General features: G+C 33.4%; 1 protein-coding gene across 1 annotated transcript; it reads right to left on the bottom strand.

Moving 5' to 3' along the window:
• Positions 1-16934: 16934 nt before the first annotated feature.
• On the bottom strand, positions 16935-18474 carry LOC120196297 (actin cytoskeleton-regulatory complex protein PAN1-like). The gene is made up of 2 exons (XM_039198130.1): positions 18363-18474; positions 16935-18240 (listed from the first exon to the last, which is right to left on the bottom strand). The coding sequence occupies exons 1-2, from the start codon at positions 18414-18416 to the stop codon at positions 17530-17532; spliced, it is 765 nt and encodes a 254-aa protein (XP_039054061.1). The 5' UTR covers positions 18417-18474; the 3' UTR covers positions 16935-17529.
• Positions 18475-23584: the final 5110 nt, after the last annotated feature.

Raw genomic sequence — 23584 nt, 5'->3', positions numbered from 1 at the left:
TTGACGTGGAAGGGAATGTGAAGACACAAGAATTTTGTTGTTCCAAAGAAGGGTTTCGAGTATCAAAAGTCAATACTGTTGATCGTCAACGTGCTCATACGCCAGTCACAAGAACAGGATGTAAGGCTAGAGTCGTAGTTACAGCAACAAATACAAACGATCAGTGGGTTATAAGTAAGTCTGATCAGAAACATAATCATGCATTGTGCACATCTGCTATGACACCATTTATGCGTTCTAATAGAGCTGTAAGTAAGGCTGATATCGATGAGGCAACAACATTGAAAGAGGTCGGTGTTGGCACGTCACAAGTAATGAACTATTTAACGCAGCAGGCAGGGGGCTATCATAATGTTGGATTTACACATAAAGACCTCTACAATGCACTTCAAAGAGGTAAAGCAAAGGAAATCGTCGATGGGGATGTGAATGCGCTTATTGCCTACTTTGATTATAAGAAACATGATGATCCCGGGTTTTTTATGACATACTCGGTAGACGAATCGGGGGCATTGTATAATCTTATTTGGTCGGATTCTACATCGAGATCGGATTACACATGCTTCGGTGATGTAATTGCGTTCGACACAACGTACAAAGATAATTTGTATGGTCGACCAATTATGCCTATTGTTGGTGTCAATCATCACCATAACACAATTGTGTTTTCCACTGCCATAATCGCTGACGAGACGTCTCAATCTTTCGAGTGGGTGCTACAGAATTTTTTAGAAGCCATGATGAATAAATCACCTATTTCCGTTGTAACCGATGGGGATAGGGCAATGCAGAGGGCTATCAAATCTGTTATCCCTTATGCTAAGCACAGATTATGTTCTTGGCATCTTTCTCACAATGCACAAGCTAACATTGGTGACCCAAAGTTTACAGCAGCATTCTCAAAATGCATGGCTTCCTGGTGGACAACCAAGGAATTTGATATTCAATGGCGTTCGATTGTTTCAGAATTCAACGTCCAAAAGCATCCATGGGTGATTGAGAAGGGAAATACACGACACTTATGGGCACAAGCATATCTAACCGGTCATTTCTTTGCCAATATTCGCTCAACACAAAGGTGCGAGTCTATGAATGCTTCACTAGCTATTGCACTGAAACACAAGAAGACATATTTAGATGTTGTTCGTGCAATTGAAGATGGAATTAGTAGAATGCGTATGAACGAGTTGAAAGCGGATTACTTAAGTTCCCATACGAAGCCCTTCCAGATCACAAAACTGGTCGACCTTGAAAGCCATGCCGCTGCGATTTTTACCCGCGAATCTTTTCGTGTGTTCCAAGATGAACTTATACGGGAGACATTGTACCGGATTGAGGCAGAGATTAAGTCCTTATCAGATGAATGTATCAGATGAATGTCAACATTATATTTTGTCAAAGTACGCAGAAAAAAATAGGAAATTTGAAATTAGTTTTGATTCTCGTACGAAAACTCTAATTTGCTCCTGCAAAAAATTCGAGACCGTTGGACTTCCGTGTCGCCATCAACTTCACATTTTGAAGCAATTGGACTACACATATTTGCCCGGGACTTTGATTCAAAGTAGGTGGACTAATGATGCGAAGGCTTCTGCACCCAGCTATGTTGATTTGAATGTGTCTCCAGAAGTGATGCAAATGGCAAGGTTCGCTGCTCTACGTTCAACGTCAAGTAGGTTATGCTACATTGCATCAAAGACAGACGAGTCTTTCAAAACCGCAAGAGATGAGATGAAAAAACTAATAGAAGAATTAGAAAACTCGTTTGGTTTGAATCATTCAGTCAACCAGAGCATTGTAGTAAACAATGTTCGTGACCCTCAACGAAAACAACGCAAGCGAAAAGAAGTGCCGAAGAACAAGGTCGAGAAGAAAATTAGGCGATGTGGGTACTGCAACGGTGAGGGGCATAACAAACTAACATGTCCTCAAGTCAAGCTCAGTTTGAGTACAAGCACACAGCCTACATCAACTGATTTTTTCGAAGACGGAATGGAATGACAACGATCTCCATATAATATATCGTAAGTATCAACATGACTCCTATTGTATGTACATATAAATATTTTGAATGAAGGAAGAAAAACCGCGTTACTTAAAATTACCGACACTTTTTTAAATGGTATCGACACATTTTTCTTCCAATCTGGACATAAAGTACCGACACAATATTATAAAGTGTCGATATAGGTTGTAGACCTATTCGCTCATAAAACCGGTATATTTATACCGGTTATATTACAAAATTATCTATTACATTATAAATCTGGGTTCCGATGTGTAAATGTCGATACTTTTTTAAATCGTATCGACACATTTTTCTTCCAATATGGACATAAAGTACCGACACAATATTAAAAAGTGTCGATATAGGTTGTAGACCTATTCGCGCATAAAACCGATATATTTATACCGGTTATATTACAAAATTATCTATTACATTATAATTATGGGTTCCGATGTGTAAATGTCGACACTTTTTAACAATGTATCGACACATTTTTCTTCCAATCTGGACATAAAGTACCGACACAAGATTAAAAAGTGTCGATATAGGTTGTAGACCTATTCGCGCATAAAACCGGTATATTTATACCGATAGCATTGCAAATTTACCTATTTTATTATAATATGTTGAAAGTGTCCATACTTTTTATAAAAAGGATCGATACTTTTTTTAAAGATATGTAATTTATGTTTCAATTTTTTTTAAGTATGTTTCATGTTTTCCACCTACAATATTAATTTAATAATTTCATTTGCACAAAAAATTAGTTGATTGTTTTGATATTTTATAAAATAATATTAAGAATTTTTAATTTAATAATAATATATACCGTAACGTAAAAAATAAATCATTAGACACCTATAATTACTAAATTAATATCTTAAAACTCACTCAAAAGATAACCTTAAATTAATGTTTTCCACAGTGGAAAAAGTATAGACACTTTTATAAAAATGATAGATACTTTACAATATATTAAAAAAGTATAGACACTCAAATGTATATGTACACATAGAAGCAAATATAGAATAATTAATGAAAATATACACACAATATAATCACACAAAAATATAAATACATAAGAATGTTCAAATAATGTACCAACAAACAAAATTAATCCGATGAAAAAGAGTTGTTTCTAACGAAGTCCGGAACATTAGAGGCCTTCAACAAATTTTCCAAATACTCTCGTATGTTTCCGCCTTTTTCTGAGGACATACATAAATAATTTCAATTATCAAACTAATGAGGTGCAATTTTACTAACAATAAATTAAATTCGCATAAGCATGAATAAATTTGTGTCATACCTAGAGCTTTGTCGTTCGAATGGGAAGCAGCGTCAAAGGTATGTGGACATATGTAATTGTATTTCTATATAAACACATAAGATGTTAAAATAATCAATGTCTGAACACCTGTTCAACTGGAAAAACATATTGCATAAATGCAACTTACCGGATTATAAATCATTTTTTCCGCTGAATCATCGACCAAAAGTGTATTTAGCTCGTTAAAATCTGGACACGCGTTCCAAACATCATTGAGATCTTTACAGTAGGTAACAGAATCGTATGTTTTGCATTTTTTTTGATCCTGTTCACAAACAGTCGAACATAAATATGTAGGAATCATAGACAACGAAAAGTCAGCAAACTGTAATGACATTCATCTTACCCACACGAATAGAAAATGCTCGTAAAATACAGGTAGTTTCTCAAGTACACGGTCGACGTTATGCCTGAGATTGTAATCAAGTTTGAATGTTAACATTCAAATGTATATTAACGATTTTGACTACAGTAATTCAATTGCCTCGAACATGTTCTAACCTCATCTTTGAAGACCAAAGGGCAACAACAAAATTGTCGACACAAAATTGCATAAATTCAAATAATCCTCTTCTGAGGACAACATCTACAACATGAAGAAAATGAGATTAAAGTTCTACGCTTATATGTTAAAATAATGGATACAAAAGAATAGAATTAAAACCTGCCGACAGTCTTGGGATGTAGGCAAGGACACCATTGAGACAAAAAATTAAAAGTTTTCTTGAAGGCGGCGTTGCAGACATGATATACTTGTTTGGATCATCATCTTCATCATCATCATCATCATCGTCATCATCTTCATCGCCAGCTTCATCGTCATCATCATCGTCATCTTCATCGTCAGCTTCATCTTCTGCGACCGCTTGGTTGTCCATATCTGTTAAAAGAAAATAAAATAAAGTTCAGAACGTGTAAATGTTAAGAAACATAGATAATGAATTACCTAACTCGTTTGATGTCGTTGACGTAATTTGTTACGCAACATGGAGACTTCACGTTGCAATGATGAAATATCGGATCGCATTCCACTCACAAGGGAATCAATATGCTCCCGAAAATTGACCATGTATTAAATATGAGTTTTGCAATGTTTGGAGCCGTTTTGGATTTATACTTTGCTATCCACCAATAATCGTTGTCTCGAAGCGTTGAATGTTTTCCCCCACTAGGCCGGATATACCATGTGAGCATTTTGTGAAACACTCTCGACTCTACATCGAGGTGAATTGGGCTATTTCTAGTAACCCGTTTAATTGTAGACCAATCTACACCATTTTCATCTGAATCCCCTGTATTCGCTACACCTAAACCCTCCGCAATAGTTTCTGGAGATATATATATATCCTTCCCCATGACATGTGTATTAATTCCTATTATATTAGTCTTATTAGGCTCGTGCTGTAAGGAAGCGTTGTTGTAGAAGACTCTAACTAGGTTGGGATAATATCTTGGTTCTACACCAAGGAATTCAAGCCAACCCCAAGATGTAAATGTGGATTTAAAACTAAATGCATATTTATCATCAAACAAGAAACCCAGGTCAATGACACGTTCGGGACGAATCTTCCTTACTTTAAAACTCGTCTGCCATCTTTGTTTCTCCATGTCGGATCTAAAGTTCAGAGTTTCGAAGGACCTGATTTCCTCAGAAGAATCGTTTGTTACAGAAGGAGGTGGTTGAGAAGAACTGGGTTGAGAAGAGCTTTGAGAAAGACCTCGCTTCTGACGCTGACGTTTTGGAGCCATTTTGGTTGGATGCTACCCCTATTACAATGGAACACAAACACATTCAGGAAAAAAACTCCAATATAGAAATCAATCAAACCCATAAAATATCGATAAATTTACCTGAATATCTGATCGTCACTTATGATAACGGTAGAAGAAAGAGGAAGATCTGCCTGATTGCCTTTATGTTTAGGGTTTCTCGATTAAGAGTACTATATATCGTAAACGGTGGAAAAACACTTGATATTTAAATTAGTATCGACACAAACTATAACGTGTCGACACATTATTTAGACATATTCTCTCATAAAATCGGTATACTTGTACCGATTAGATTGAAAAATTACATATTACATTATACTTTTGGGTTCGATGATTTTGGGATCGACACTTTTTATATATGGATCGACACTTTATGGGTGCACCCTGTTTTCCATTCATTCTGGAAAAAAATATCGACACAAACTATATTAGTGTCGACACATTATTTATACATATTATCTCATAAAACCGGTATAATTGTACCGGTTAGATTGAAAAATTACATATTACATTATACTTTTGGTTTTCGATGATTTTGGGATCGACACTTTTTATATATGGATCGACACTTTATGGGTGCACCCTGTTTTCCATTCATTCTGGAAAAAAAATATCGATACAAACTATATTAGTGTCGACACATTATTTAGACATATTATCTCATAAAACCGGTATAATTGTATCGGTTAGATTGAAAAATTACATATTACATTATACTTTTGGGTTCGATGATTTTGGGATCGACACTTTTTATATATGGATCGACACTTTATGGGTGCACCCTGTTTTCCATTCATTCTGGAAAAAAATATCGACACAAACTATATTAGTGTCGACACATTATTTATACATATTATCTCATAAAACCAGTATAATTGTACCGGTTAGATTGAAAAATTACATATTACATTATACTTTTGGGTTCGATGATTTTGGGATCGACACTTTTTATATATGGATCGACACTTTATGGGTGCACCCTGTTTTCCATTCATTCTGGAAAAAAAATATCGACACAAACTATATTAGTGTCGACACATTATTTATACATATTATCTCATAAAACCGGTATAATTGTACCGGTTAGATTGAAAAATTACATATTACATTATACTTTTGGGTTCGATGATTTTGGGATCGACACTTTTTATATATGGATCGACACTTTATGGGTGCACCCTGTTTTCCATTCATTCTGGAAAAAAAATATCGACACAAACTATATTAGTGTCGACACATTATTTAGACATATTCTCTCATAAAACTGGTATAATTGCACCGGTTAGATTGAAAAATTACATATTACATTATACTTTTGGGTTCGATGATTTTGGGATCGACACTTTTTATATATGGATCGTCACTTTATGGGTGCACCCTGTTTTCCATTCATTCTGGAAAAAAAATATCGACACAAACTATATTAGTGTTGACACATTATTTAGACATATTCTCTCATAAAACCGGTAGACTTGTACCGGTTAGATTGAAAAATTACATATTACATTATACTTTTGGTTTTCGATGTTTTTGGGATTGACACTTTTTATATATGGATCGACACTTTATGGGTGCACCCTGTTGGCCATATTGTAAATTTGCCTTTTACTTCAAAGTATCAACATGACCCTTAATGTGTATAAGAAACATGTACAACAACATACTGCTAACTTTTCTCATCTCATTCATAATTATATTCACATACAAAAATATAAATCGTATACAAAATTATAAATCTTATACAAAATTAACCCTACATTTACATCATTGCATCCTTTTGTTATTCTTATGTAATATTGCAGCTTTTGTTATCTCCTGTCTTTGTTCATTTTGATTGTGGCTTACGAGATCGTTTAATATTCGCGATCGATCACAGTCTCCAACAACCTATATTCAAATTGTCAGAACGTTAAGTATTGTCAACTACAGTATTCAATCTACGACTTTTAACAATTTTACCACAAACGATTTTTTCTATCCACTTACAAAATCACCAGTTGCCCCTGTAGAACCGATCGATTCCATCCACATCATCACATACATGCCGCAATCATGTCTGTTACAAAATTTGAAAACCACACATGTCAATTATGATGAATACTGCATAAATTAAGCTTTCTATTTGTGATAACATCTCATACCCATTCAATTGCTTATTCTTCTTATGCTCCACAAATTTGAAATTTTTCAAGGGATACTTTCCTAGAGATCCACAGGACTCAACCCAAATGCGTTTCTTATTATAAGAATCTAATATTTTAATCTGCATTAAAATAGAAGAAGTTATGCACCAAAAAAATTATGCATTATAATTTACATAATGTCCTTTCATACATACATACATACCAATCTCTTAGCATCCTTCACTCTCTGTTTAGCTGCTTCAGTTGTAAACATACTATCATATATTGTTACAACACGATCTACCATATCCAACACCAACAGATACCAATGTGAATTATGGTAGTTTATTGTGATCATGATCTGCAACAAATTTCACACCCAATTTGACAAAATTCAACATTCTATATCCGAAAACATCATTTGCAATTGGTATGGTGTCTTACCTTCTCACAGTCGGTGAATTTCACATAGTTATCCAATATGACACCCCAGAAGGTAGAAATACTCTCAACACTTTCTTTGTTGTTGGCATCCAACGCCTGTTGTTGTAATTACGCAACAAACATTATTAATTTACCGTCTATAACACTACTTTTCAATATTTATTAATTTAACTCACCACTAAGAGGTATGGAAGGTAACCAATCCTCCGGAGTGACTTTTGAGAATCGTAGCATATGGTCCAGGCGAGCAAATCGATAACCTAACAAAATTAATTACACAATCAGAACATATTCAATAAGTTTTAACATTTTCTACTTTCTACTTACCACATCGCCAACCCATTCCGTAGGCTTCAACGTTGCAACGTCGTATACAGTAGCGAATTGATTTCCCATTGAGATTACAGAATATCTGTATGAATCATTAGGATTAATATGTTGTCATGAAATATTTAAATATCACTCACAAAACAATATATTTCACTTACCCCGATTCTAACTCGCTATTCCATAAATAATCACAAATTGCAGCTTCGATGTCATCAATTCCGCTTGGAATATCCGCTTTTTCAACCTACAATTTTGCATACGAATTTTTGTCACAACAACATAATAAAAATCAAATTAAGTATTCTTTTATTAAACTTACCTTCTGCTTCTTCTTCTGGGGTGCAGGACATTCCGAATCCAAAACTGCTGCTATAACACTCTCCGGTGTATAAATGACATCGACTTCCTTCCTCTTCATTTCTTCCATCTCTTCTTCTTCCTCCTCCCTCTTTTCTTCTTCATATTTTTTCAGTTCATCGTACTTTTTTTCTACATAGCTCTTCATCTCTTTTATTTCACCCTTCAATTGAGCTCCTTCATCCGAGTATTTATCAACCACCCCCTTCACCCCCGTAAGTTCACTCCTCAAATCCACAACCTCCTTCACCACTCCCTCAAATTTTTCTCCCGTCACCATCTTAATATCACCCCTTAACACCCCAACTTCTTTCACCACTTCACCCCTCAACACCTCTACTTCTTTCACCACTCCATCTATTTTTCCTTCCACTACCCCCTTATGCCTCTCAAGTGTATCTTCGACTCTCTCGAGTTTCTCTACGACTCGATCAAGTTTCTCTTCGACTCTTGATTGTCTTTTCATGATTTCAAATTGGATTTTTTTGATATCAGCCAATTCAGACATCAAAATGTCGAAGTTACTATGTTTTCCCTCACCGTCGTCCCACTCACCGTCATCCCCCAATACAACCATCCCTCCTTTCTTCTCCTCTGCCTCCACTGCCTCCTCTACATCCTTGCCAATAACCTTCAAAATTAAATTACAATATTAAGACATTGATTATATTCTTAATATTATTTAATTACATTTATTACCATTTCTTGCTTCTTCCCTCTATCCAACTTCAACTTCACCATCACTCTAACCACCTCTTCCTTCCCCCATGCACGGATGTGTGCCACTCCGGTTCTTTCATAAGCCGGCACTGCCTCACAGCCCGACCAAAAATCGAACAGTGCAACCTGCATTTATAATAAAATTTATATTTTTATATAAAAACACAAAAAAGTGATTCAACTCATTTACCTCTAAGATTGCTATGCACCCTTTGAGGTATCTCTGGCTGCCCTTTTTAAAGGTGATTATTGATTCAATCAATCTCGAATGGATATATTCAGCCCAATTGAATTCACCCTTCAAGCCTTCATCGCAAATGAACTTCATATATTCCTTGTTCGTTGACGTATCACCCGTTGGACAAAGAAATATCCCGACAAGGTACAATAGAACTCGGGCCTTCAGCTCATCCCCCCAGTAAGATCCACTTTTGATATCCTCTTCAACTTCAGCATATGTCACCTTATGATTCAAACCATATTTGGAGGCAAGTGCTTTCCAGTTCTTACTCCTACAGACTTCTATAACACTTTTGCCTTTGTTTTGTACCCCCAAGACGGCTGCAGCAGTCGATACCCCCAGAGGGAATGAATAATCACCATACTTAGCCATACATTGACTGACGTCAAATTGTGCCATCAAGGATCGACACAATTCCCTCCGAATAGGTCGATCCCTTACTCCGATCAACGATCCAAAACCTATTTCTCCCAGCACATTCAACTGACCCTTCTCCTTAAGGTGTTTAATTAATAAATTCACCCTTTTAATGCTGCATCTTGTCGACACTTCCTACATTTTTTAACAATATATAATGTTATAGTTCTTATATATTTTGTATCAACGTATTTACAAGTTTAATGAATACCTTATTTTCATGTGCTTTCCTCCGTTCTTTGTATTCTTTACTATCATTCCTTGACTGTGTGATGTAAGGTTCCTTTTCAGCATCACTCATTGAATTCCATTTGGACCTCACATCTTTTTTCACCTAATATTAAACATAAACGTTTCTTAATCAATACATTAACACTAAATACTAATACTACTCAATGTCAATTTCATTTTACATACCGAACCGCTCTGTGTGCCATCTCCCTTCATCCTTTTGCATTCGGCCATACTGTTAACATTTAAAATTTGTAATCAATTTAAAGTTTATCGATACTTTAATCCAATTACCATTTCAACAATAATAACAAAAAGACATTGATACTTACTAGAAGTACATATATCCACCCTTTGGTTGCTTTCGAGTCTCGGCCTCAATTTCAAAGTCATCTGCTCCACCAACAATTTTCCAACCCATTGACTCCATTTTTCCTTCATATATCAGTTTACGCAAATCAAATTATTTTGTTACATACACTTTATTCAATATACAAATATAGATAACTACTCTTGTGGTAAAACGGTTTTCTTCAAAAGAATTTGAATGGCCACACCAAAATGTGTCGGCACATTTATACAACCTATAATATCATTTTCTACCTATAATATTTAATAAAAGTATCGACATTTATATTTTTCCTTGAATATCTATTTCTACCTGCAATCGGTCCCAAATGCTTCCTTACTCCAAAACCCCAAACAACACATAAAAAACCCTATCGCGATTACTGTAATAATAAAAAATTAGGGTTTCGACAACATACTTTTCGATTCGACTGCAGCAACAAACAAACAAACTTCGCTTTAGAAACGCCTTCTGAAATGCAGCAACAATTACGCTTCGATTTCAAAAACTCGTCCGTTCTATATTTTTTCAGAGGATATTTAGCTATGGCCTTTATATTTTCATCGGATATGTTATTTATATTTAATCGATACAAATACAAAAGTGTCGATACTTTTATGTCAGGTGTCGATACTTTCGAAAGGATAATTACCTATTTCTTTGAAAGTGTCGATAATTTATTACACGTACTTACGAAAGTATCGACACTTTCAATATATCCGGTATCATTTTACCGGTTTTATCATTTTGATACCGGTTTTATCATATTTTTACCTGTTATATCGTTGTGGATCGATATATTTTTTTAAAGTATCGACACATTATAGGCGCTATAACTGCTTCTCTTTTAAATTCACAAAGTGTCGATCCTTATATAAAGTATCGACACTTTTAATATATCCGGTAACGTTTTACCGGTTTTATCATTTTGTTACCGGTTTTATCATATTTTTACCTGGTATATCGTTTTGGATCGATACATTTTTTAAAAGTATCGACACTTTATAGGATTTAAAACTGCTTCTCTTTTAAATTCACGAAGTGTCGATCCTTATATTAAAGTACCGACACTTTAAATGTATCCGGTAGCGCTTGACCGGTTTTGTCATAGTTTTACCTGTTATATCGTTTTGGATCGACACATTTTTAATTTGGATCGACACGAACCGGTAGCACAATTTTTTAGTATTTCTTCATGACTTAGACATACTTTTATAAGTATGGACACTTTTATAAAAATGATATATACTTTTTTTAAAGTTATGTAATTTATGTTTCAATTTTTTTAATAGTGTTTCATGTTTTCCACCTACAATATTAATTTAATAATTTAATTTACACAAAATATTATTTGATTGTTTTGATATTTTATAAAATATTATTTAGAATTTAAATTTAACAATATTAACCAAATATAATAATAAAAATGTTTTCAACAGTGAAATAAGTATGGACACTTTTATAAAAATGATATATACTTTTTTGAAAGTTATGTAATTTATGTTTCAATTTTTTTAATAGTGTTTCATGTTTTCCACCTACAATATTAATTTAATAATTTCATTTACACAAAAAATTATTTGATTGTTTTGATATTTTATAAAATATTATTTAGATTTTAAATTTAACAATATTAACTAAAGATAATAATAAATATATTTTCACAGTGAAATAAGTATGAACACTTTTATAAAAAGGACAGATAATTTACAATATAACAGGTAAAAATATGACAAAACCAGATTCATTATGACAAAACCGGTAAAATTTACTTGATATGTTAAAAGTATGGACACTTTTATAAAAATGATAGATACTTACCGATAACCAAAGTTTACCGGTTACCAAATTTTTTAATAGTTTTTCATATTTTCTACCTAAAACATTATTAGTTGTCAACATAATAGGTACCGCTAAACCGAATTTATTAAATACATTTTAATGTATCCGGTAATGCTGTATATTAGCCGTATATTAACCCGCCTTTCCTGAGACATTCCCGTAAAATAGTAGGGGTTTTTTTCGACAATAATTAGAGAACGGAGGGTGTTTGGGTGGTGGGGGCTAGAGGAAAAAAAATGTTTTTGAGAAGTAATTTTAAAATTTAATTGTATAATATTATTTTTTAAAATGATATGGAGAAAATAAATTATTATTTTAAATAAAATGTTTATGCATTAATTAAATAATTTCGGTGGTAAATAAATTATTGTTAGTTCTTTAGATTTTAGGTTTGAGTACTATAATGTCAGTAGTGTGAGTTTTCAATATTACATGATTAAGAGTTATTTTTGAACTCATAATATCTTATTCACCTTAGATTAATAAAAAAATATAATTTTTATTTTATAAGTTAAAAATATATATAAATTTAAATTCTCTAACCTAATATAATTAAAATGTATAAACTTTTTTATAAACTTAAATTAAAATAGAATTATAAAAATATTTTATTTTATGAAAATATTTAAATTTAAAATGAGTTTTATCTAAATAAAATTAAATGATGAGATGAAAATTTTAAAATAATTTAAAATATATCTTAACTTAAATTTAAGTTTTAACTTGATGAAAGTTATATCTTTAACATAAATTTAAGTTTTAACTTGATGAAAGTTATATCTTAAAATAAATATATTGTAAGCTAACAAAATGAAATTTAAAAATATAATTTTGACTGTAAAAATAGTTTTCAAATGAAAATTTTTTAATTTTTAACATTTGATTTCAAAAGTTAATTTGGCGCTAAAATCATTTTCCAAAAATAATACTAAGTGGGCATAAGATTGAAAGCAGTGTAATTGTTGGGTTTTTTTTTTGTGTTATTATTATTATTATTATTGTATATTAATTTGGGGTTAGTACAATTGATATCTATTCAAAGATAACTCTTAATCATTTGACATTGAATGTTCATACTTTAGATATTCCTCGTGCTAGAACTCGAGATCTCAAAGAATACCAACAATTTCTTTACCAACGAAATCGTTTGGCTCGTTCTTTTGTGTTATTAATTTTAATTTTGTTTAATCACTAAACTGTAAAAAATTACAAGTATATCGCTAAGCTCTTTAAATTTGATTTTTAGTCATTACTCTATTAAGTCTTAAACGATTTGGTAGCGTAATGTTTCATTTTGGTAATATAAAATCTAAAAATACCAACAATAAGTGATTTAGTGGGATGACACACTAAATTTCTTTAAGTAAAGTCAGGGTTTAAATCATGCATTTGTGAATGGAGTAAACTGAATTGAGAGGAATTGCATTTACCTCTCTGCAATACCTAATCCTGATCAGTCAATTTATAAATCGAAAACTAATGGTTATATAAAAAAAAATCAAAAAATGAAATTTTTGAAAGAATATGTGACATTTGCAATTTTCATTTTTCTAAAAGAATCTTCAAAAAATTTCTTCTTTCATCTTGTTTTATAATTGTTTGAACTGTTCTTCTTTTATTATTTTAGATATTATCAAACTCGTTTTATCATTCTTTTTCATTCTATTAATTTATTGTCTTCTTTTAACTTTATTTAACACCCACAAAACTTCAATACATATTCCTATTTTTTGTTTCCAACCTTTTACAAATTTAATAAACATGTGAAAATCTAAAAAAAAAATTAAGTAGATGAACAACACACAAAAAAATCTACAGTAAAAGTACTTGTCGATAATTTTATCTGAATCGTGGAAATCGTGGAACTCGTCCAATAACTCAATAGATCTTATTCAGTTGTGAATTTAAAGAATTCGGGCTCTCTAAATGTTGTATACCACTGTTTTAGGATTTTCACATGAATAATGATTAAATTTATAAGTTTTCTCTTTCAATATGAATGTGTTAGGGTACTTGTCATAAAAATAAATCCATTTATACTGTCACGGGGCTAGATATCTGCTAGTTGATTCATGCGGTATTTAGACGATTTCCAAGTCGAAATGGCGCCTAAGTCAGCCTTAACCACGTCCTTGTGAGTCTCAGACTCACTAAGCGACGAACAAACCCGCCAAGGTTAGGCAACTATGCGAAAGCAAAACTCAATTGGGGCTAATCCAAGCCACCTGGGTTGAACGGATATCAAGTTAGGCAACAATGCGGAAGCAAAACACCACTGAGTTAATCCAAGCCTCCAAGGTTGAACGGATCTTAGAAGCACAAGCACTGTGGGGACTTTCTAAGTCACCAGGACTTGAATCACTTTTGTAACTTCAAAAGAACTCGGAAATAAACAACTCTCAAGGTTATCTTAGCCCTCACGTTAGGCAACACAAGCCACAAAGGCTTCAACACAAAGGGGAACAAGCCGAAAATGCCAGGAAGCTAGAAACGAATAACTCAGAGAGAGTAAGAGTAAATGTCTGAGTTTTATTACTCTGAAAGAATGGAATTGATGAAATGATAACAAATGAGGGGATGAGCTCTCTATTTATAGTTGAGGCCCTCAAAATCCAACGGTCTAGATCAAAGTACATCGACGACCTAGATTAATTCTGATCAAAATCCAAGGAACATGCCAGATCTGATGGTTCTTGGCAAGCCCAACACTCTGTATTATTATCCTACAAAAATTTGCGCGCACATGTCTCAGTCCGAATCCATGAGCCTTGACAAATCTACCCCCATCGAACATGTAACACCCTCGTCGCTTCTCTCGGACGCCTCGAAATTGATCATTCACGGACTCGTAAGCATTTTCCAAGAATTGAGCCAATTCATCTGCCCAACAAGCCCAAGTTTGCACAATAGAACCACTCTTGTGAACATTTGCGCTAATATACATGGACCCAAAAGTTTAGTCCGTGACATTCTCTCCCACTTGATCTATAGACGCCCTCATCGCTAGGTGAGAACACTTGGTTTTGATCACCTTGGACGCTTTAACAAAGCACCTTGGCTTGCTCGCCTTGGTTTAGACTTTGAATTCTTGTTGTTGTTACACCAATAACTTGTTCTGACACCACTTGTGGCGGGGGTACAGCTCTGATACTACATAGCATCATCAATTTATATTCCCTATATATTCACTAAAAGTGATATTCTTCTCCTTTCTCAAAAGAGATTTGAAGACAAGAAGAAATTTGTAGCTGAGATTTTCATAAACATAACACATTGCATGCATTTTTTATTTTGACAGATATTAATGAAGTTAGAGCGCTGCAAACAAAGAACATGAATACATAATGCAACCCAACAAAGACCCCCAAGTTGCTTTTTCCACTAAAGACTGCGGTATTTCTAGGAATACGAGTGATATAGAAATATATATATATATATATATATATATATATATATAAGAAATTGGCGATTTGGTATTTTTCTCATTTGATATTTGTAGGTCAGATTTGATGAAGGGGTCATTTAGGTAGGTGATGACTAAAGACAAAATATGATTCTGTCTTCGATGCCAACTTAGTGGGGGAAATATCACACAAGTCTGACTTCACATCAAGTTCATCCCAGTTGCACATCAAGAATGAAATTTGTGTGCAAAGAAAAATTCGGAGTGATTTATTTGAGAACCAACTCACCAAAGGTCTCAATTCTGTTCCTTTCATCCTTCGGTGATCAGAGGTGTGAGCTTCAGCAGCACCATCCCTGCTCCCAACTGCGCGGCAGTCACCAGCATTTGATACAACAGGGTTTCCATTTTGGAACAAAACTGTCACACCAGCATGTGATACCGGTGACATCTTCCTTAAGAAGCTCGGCTTCTGTTTTTGAATAACCTGTTTTGACAGCTTCCTTTACATTGGTTTCATTTCTTCTCCTAACAACTTCATCTAAAATGTTCTCTAATTTCTGGGTCACAAATTCAGCAGCCTTAACATTTCCACGTCTATTTATCTGTCTGTCTATTCAGCGTCCTTGCTTATCTCATTATCTCAAACTTTCTTATACTAACGGAACATTAACACTGATCAAATAAAATAAACAAACGTGACAATTTTGACCTTCTTCCTTATAGAGAACTATTCTACTCCCTCCCCCACTCTAAAAAGACAGCATTTTTTGTTTTAATTCTCATAAATCCACCTAAAACCTAATTTTCTTGGCAAAAATTATAAAGTCTTAATATTTTAATATCAACCAATTAAACAAAACATGATTTAGACAGAAGAGCCGGAAACTATAAATTTACTGTTTGGAATCCCTGAGTTTAACAGAAGCTGCAAACCTGAGTTTGATGGACCTGGGTTTTTCTTTTCATTTTCTAATTGGGCTTGAGAGGCTCAAATCTTGAACAATGATACCCACCAGAACAATCTTGCTAGAACTAAGAGACAAAAGACATTCAGCCCACATTATTGTTAAAAGAAAAAAAAATTGTGTTTTTAAGTTTATTTGGAGTTAGACCTCGACATGATGGGTGTAAGTGGAAGCATGTCTAGTCGGTAATTTTTGCATTTAATTAAATTTCAAGGTCTCATTAACAACTTGATTACTTGTTTAACAAGTATTAGCGAATGGAAAAATGTTGGAAATGGAAAACCCATCATGATTTTTGCTTTTAAGATGAAACGACAACAAACAAGTTCAAGTGGGAGCAGCTGGATAAAAGAAAGAAGCTTTAAGCCTTAAAGGACATTAAATATAGAAGATTTGGAGAAACATAAGACGTACGCTACATAAATAACAAATACTAATAGTAGTGATGCTTCCCTCCACAAAAATATAATTATGATCATACAACATTTACGCAAGCAGCAGATCCTGATTCGATTTTGTGGGATCCACTAATCCGACAAGCAAGCGCCCTCTTAAACCTTCTGGCTGTTGGCCACACCCGATCATTGTGCTTCAGCATCTAATTTTAAACTAATTTATCAAGTCTCAAACACTCCCACGCTTACTAGTACTAAATTTTCACATGCCACTGCAAGTTCTTGGAGATATCAAATTCAAAGCTCCCTTTCACATCCTGGAGCAAAAACCAATCTCAGGGGAGAAAAAAAAGAAGGGCAAAAAATCTTCACCGGAAAACAAAGCTCTCTTTGACTCTCTCCAAAGAGTTCAACTAGGAATTTGGATAATTGCTTCACTGAAACAATTGACAACCCTATGTACAAAAATGCTGAAATCAGTCACCATTCCCTGATAGTCTGATTTTCACCCTGACTAACCTATATTGAGTTTAGAAATGGTAAATTTTAATGGAATTAGTAAATACCATTTTAGACTAGTCTTGGTTTGTGGTGGTAGTCAATGAAGAACTAATCGTTGGCATTTGGTTTCTGGAGGAGAATCAGAGGCATCATAAAGACCCCTTTTCCTGATTACTTTACCACAGGTGTTTAGAGTGTTGCAGGCGTTAATGCTGATCAAGGAGTCTTGGTGGAGGAGTTGTGGGGGTGGTGGAGGTGAAGGAATGGTCACCGGTGGGATCTCAAAGGACTCGAGTGGTGGTGGTGGGTGTCTCCATTGAGGCAGTGACCCTGCTAAAAGAAGGGTTTGCAGGAGAGGACCAGCTTTCATCACTGCTTGTAAAAGCTTTCCCTTTTCGGGCAATGGCTTATCAGGCACTAGCTCTACGGTTGTTTCTGCCATGGATTGACATTGTGGTGCTGGTGGTAGTTGTGGTTGTTGAACAGGAGATGAAACAATGCTCCCCTCACAGTCAGAGGAGGAGAACCCATTGTTGGAGTCAATTCCTCTTCTGCGTTCATCCTCAACGCCAGAAACTCCAGAGAGAGGAGCAACTTGCTGCTGCTGCTGCTGAAGTAGGAGTTTCTCAAGGAAAAGTTTCCGACATTTCTCCTGTGCTTCATCTCTCTCTCTCATTGCCTTGCTTAGCAACTCTTCGAGTTGAATTAGCTGGTCATCTCTCTTTCTCAGCTCCCCCTGAGCTGCCATCCTAGTCTCTTCCAGCTCCAGAGTAGTATAAAAAAGAGAATACCTAAGCTCTTCCAGTGTCTGCATAATTACAACACCAAATTCGCACTTTAGCCAAGAACTCAATATTAAAGAAAAAAAGGCTCCATTTTACATAATCAAACCTAAGAAAAACAGGACCAGCAAGAATGTGTGTTGTTTACCTTCCCTTGACAGAAGTAAGCCCAGCTAAAAAGAGGACCTTTCTGACTGTCCATGTGCTCAGAGATGGAAACCTCAGAAGAACTGAACTGAACTGAGAATAAGAGAGAGGAATAGAAGATAAATTAATATGGGGCTTATGAGTGGTTTCTACCAAGTCTTATAAGGAGCAGCAACAGCAACTGTTGTTTTCTATTTTCTCTCTTTTCACGTTGCTCTTTCTTTTTCATATTTTAAATATAAATGGGGTTAGACAAAAGCAGAAAATACCAAAAGCCTCTCGATAGCTCGCTCAATTCTAATATCATTCCATGGTTGGTTAGTGTTTGGAACTCATTCCAGTGCATGACTGTGAGCTAGCCTGAAGAATCATGCATCGCATCAATTGCGGGAACTGACTACTTGCCATTTTCAACTTTAACCAATAACCACACCTCTGATCTTTTGGTACTATGATTATTTGCATGTCGCTTTACTTCTTTAATCTTTTAGCCACCTTACCTAGATGAATTTACCGGGGGGGGGGGGGAGGAATTCACTTGAATTTGTTTCCTTAAAAGAAAAGTATGAAAGCAATAGTCAAAGTTCACATCTTTGCTTTTGAACCCTTATTTGACAAATCAGTTTGAGAGAGTGGGAGTTTCTGTCTCTGTTTTGGGTCTTATGCCTTCCTGAAACAAGACAAGCAAATAAAATGGCTTGAGATTATACCATTGCATTGAAAAATGCAAATTTGAACACATACATCTTCCTTCACATGAAGTATAGATATATAGTAGATTTTAGACACAGATTTCCAAGTAAAATAGTATAGATATTTAGTAGTTTAGACACAGATTTCCAAGTAAAATATGTAGCATTAAGTTTCCATTTTACCAACCCTTGATAGATTAAACAAATTCGGTTATCAAACAGATTTCTTAATTAAATTCATTTTCTTTATAATGTTAGAATTTAAATATAATTTTATTTTTAAAAAAATCCATCTTCTCATCCCGTTAATCTCATTGATAATCGATATAGTTTCAATATCTGTAACATAACGCAAATAGTTTAATCCAAAAGTTGACCTAAAAAATTTATAACATGTTAACATTATAAACTCAACCTGAGGTGAGAAGCTGTTGGATATAATTGAATTTTAGAGTTAAAATAAAGATGTCATAGTCCCTTGTTTAACAATATTTTGCAATCATACTATATGACAAATTCAGAGGACTTAGTTCCTAGAATCTTGAACAAGACAAGGTTTGGTTTCGGTCAGTCTGACTCTGGGTATTTTTTTTGACCCGGAACGAAATAAAAGAAATGAATACCTATTTATGTTCTTTATTTTTTGGCCAGGACGAAATAAAAAAAAATGGACCCATAATTATGCAAAATCTTGTAATTCTAAATTAATAGACACTATGAAAAATATTATAGACCCTGAACGGGCGCCCCTCTTACCCCGGCCCAGGGCTTGCACTGGTTTCAGTCATATGTCTATAAAATTATTATGTTTACTGTTTAGTACAAAGACGTGGTAAAATAAATTTAGGTATCATCCTTTAACTTAACTTTGGAAACTGGAAAAAGGATTTTTGTTTTATTGGCCTATACAATTAATTATCTGCCTCTTCTGTTTTTTTTTTTTTTTTGTTATTCTCTTTCGATGGTGGAATAATTTATTGGCATGTGCTCTGAGCTGGTACTAAAGAATAATGTTTATGCACAATAAAATGAAGAAATTGTTTATCATATTATTATGTTGAAGTTCTTATCCGAAGATTGGGAATGGATTTTTTTTTCTTTTGCTAAATTTAGGAGACAAAAACCAGCATGCCTTTATTGACAAACAAAGAGAGATTATGGGAATGAAAGGATTGAATTTTACAACTCCATGGAACTCGTTTGTTGACTTAAAGAATGTTTGCATGTGCAATTTTTTTTTTTCTTTTGGAATATATCACATTTAGAAGCCTATAAATGTAGAAAATTTGCATACCGTGTGTGTCTTTGTCCCTCACTCATCATGTTCATATGTTTCAATGGTCTATAAAGGGAGTTGGTAACCAAACTTTGTCACCAATATTTTCCCAGGAAAGCTACTGGACTCAAGTTTGAACCAGAAAAGTCCTCATTGGTGTAAAGTGGAAAGCCTTCCATTTGACTAATTCATGACCCTTTTGCAACCAAACAAATGTAATCAATTCATTGTTTTATAAAATAAAAAACAAACCCTAAACCTATGTATACGATGAGCTAGTATTTGAATGTCTTAAATCATGCAATCTAAACTAAAAAAGAAAAAAGAGAGTAATTAATTGGTAAGGGTATGAAGTAGGAGAGGAGGAGTGGTGAAAAAAATATCAAGGGATTAAAATCCAAATGGAAGGGAATAAAATGAGAGGCGCAGCTGCCTTTATGTCCCATCTAATGATACAAAGGTGAGTGATTTATCTTTATCTATGGCCATTATTGGATTATGAGAATCAACCTGCATATGTGGGCTTGCCTTAGGAAACGGCAAACTCAAGCATCAGACACACCTTTCCAACCCTTGTTTTGACAGTGAAACACTGTGTTTTTGCCATCATCATTCTTATTACCTTTTTTTTTTTTTTGCTTACTGATTCTGTTCTCCAGAATCACAATTTTGGCCCTTTCCCACTCTATCAACTCTATTATGATTACTATATAGTGTTTTACATTGGCCAGATATATACTCTGCACATACTTCAAATCATGTATCATTAAATACGTGGATGGTTCAAAAGAGTCGACTATGAATAGTTATTTTTAAAAAATTAATTTTTTTATATTTATTTTTATTTTATAAAAATTTATAAATTTATTTACTTAAATATAAAATTTAAATATTATGCCTACTAAAAATATAATCAATAAAGTTGACTCCATGTCCATGGCGTACGTAAAGTAAGTGCAAATTGAATATTTAATGTTCCAGCAGTTTAACTGCTAACCGTATCCATTTGGGTGTGTCTAACGAAGAATGATTCGATAAAATTATTTAACATTTTTCAATGGACACTATGCTTTATTTTCTTTTACAGCCTCGTCCGAAAAGTAAGTTAACCCATGATTTTAACCTCTTTGTAAGGTAAGCAACAATCCTATTATTTCTTTAATGTTGGAACTTGATTTCCATCTATCCTCAACAATGTGTAGTGGGTTTCTAGATGGAAATCAAATAGCGTTGAAAATTTGCATAAAATGTATCATTTGCTCGTGGCATGTTATGAGATAACAATAATCATCATGATAGTAATTTTAATTATTGTTTTAATAAACCGAATATATTTGAAGATATGGCTTGCATAAAGCCTACCCCTTTAGTTTCTCTTCCCATGATATGTAGAAAAAGTGTTGCCGAGGAGACAATATTTATCATCATTGGATCACCTTTACCAACAACATTATTTTCGTACAGTTTACTTACCATAAAACAAACATGGGTTTATACAATCAATTCCACAATTCAGTGGAGACCGTCTTTGCGAAAACATTTGGTCTGCCATATTAGAGTTTCATTGTCAATAGTTGCCATGAAAATATCATATTCTAAAATCAAAATATATAATTTATTCTTTTATATTATATAATTGCAAAACAAAGAAACGTGAAGCAAGGTTACTATAAAGCTGTAATGAACCCACCAAGATTCAAAAGTAAAACCGAGTAGGTGGGGGGTTTAACGAATTCCTTTTAGGACAGTTTAAGGAATCATTTCTACTTAAAGTTGTTAATACATACGCTATTGCTTTGACCATCACTTTGTTAACCATCTTATAAGTAACAAAAGTTTGCTCAGGTGTTCTTTTGAGCCCCTTTATTCGTAACTAAAATTTCAATGTCTCATAAAAATTAATTATCATAGAAAATTTAATATAAATTTAATATATTAATTAATTTCAAAGAATTATAAATTAAAACATGATTTAGCAAAATGTCTTGTTTTTTTTTTATTTTTGAATAAGTGTGATAATCAAATTACTTTTTTTACATAATTATCGTATTCAATCAATTTAGATGATATATTGTGAAGACTTCTCTTAATATAATTTATTTTATTTGCGACACTAAAATTAAAATGATCAACTATTGTTTAAAGAGTATAAATGATAATTAATATAACAAGTAAATTATTGATTTGCGTAGGCTGATGTTGGGGCTCAACCACCAAATCCGGTTACTAAATCTTTGTTCCTGCAAAAGCTGTATATACCAGATTTAGTTCCCACAAAAAGATATAGAGAATTTATATTACGTGATTCATTTTGAAGATCTGAATGGGATAGCAACTAAGATTTAACATATTATAATATATATTTGCCAATCAAATCAATTTGATAGTATACGATTGTAGCAACAAAATGGAAATGGGATATAAAAACCCAAATACATATTTTTAACGACGACAACAACAAAGGAGAAGGTTTTCATTGCATGGAATGTGGGTGGGATGTTAATATTAAAATTGCTTAAACTAAAAAAAAAAGTCCTTCAATGTACTTTTTTTTCTTTGAATACTTAAAAGTATTTTTTTTCCAAAATAAATTTAAACATTTTTAGATGTAAAGTATCTGAATTATTTTTTTGATAAAAATAAATATATTACTATTTAAGTGTTTAAATGATTTTTCATTAAAACAAATCATTTAAACAATTAAAGCAAAATAACATAATTCAGAATTTTTTTAACTTTAATCTTATTAAAATTCAGTGAATAGTTCAAACCAAACAATCGTAGTGGTAAAAAATTATTATTCTTCCTTGAGATATCAATTTCAAATACTGTAAATGTTAAGAGTGCGATTATTTAATGTTATATCATTGAGATTTGTTTTTAAACAATTACTACTTATACTTATCTTATTTTAATAAAAAAATTCAATAAATAAAATAAAATAGGATTGAGATGGACGATGAAGAGTGGGGTCACAACGGCTGCTACCTGTCGAGTGGAAATCATGGTTGCCAACCCTTCTTGATTAAGCCGTGTGGGGTCCAATTCCATTAGCCAAAAAAGAAAATTGAAATAAAAAACGTAATATATAGAGAGATTGCATTCCCTTTAGTCATTAGGTGGGTCGTCAATTCCGTCTCAAATCATATCATTGCTTTAGATCTTGGGAATCCCAAGCAAAAGCTAAAACGACCCAAGTTTAAATTTAATAATTCTTAAATATTTTTGTCTCAAATTAATAGACTTTGAATGTTA

The sequence above is a fragment of the Hibiscus syriacus genome, unplaced genomic scaffold (genome assembly GCF_006381635.1).
Source record: "Hibiscus syriacus cultivar Baekdansim isolate YM2019G1 unplaced genomic scaffold, ASM638163v2 tig00117032_pilon, whole genome shotgun sequence".
Lineage (NCBI taxonomy): Eukaryota > Viridiplantae > Streptophyta > Magnoliopsida > Malvales > Malvaceae > Hibiscus > Hibiscus syriacus.
The sequence above is the reverse complement of the archived record's forward strand: the minus strand, read 5'-3'. Positions and strand labels throughout refer to the sequence as shown.

Bases quoted from the DNA above. Each gene is read 5' to 3' on its own strand.
- LOC120196297 (XM_039198130.1), bottom strand. From the start codon at position 18,416: ATGGACAGTCAGAAAGGTCCTCTTTTTAGCTGGGCTTACTTCTGTCAA. The intron at 18,241-18,362 runs GTAAACAACACA...GTAATTATGCAG, and splicing joins CTTACTTCTGTCAAGGGAAG to ACACTGGAAGAGCTTAGGTA.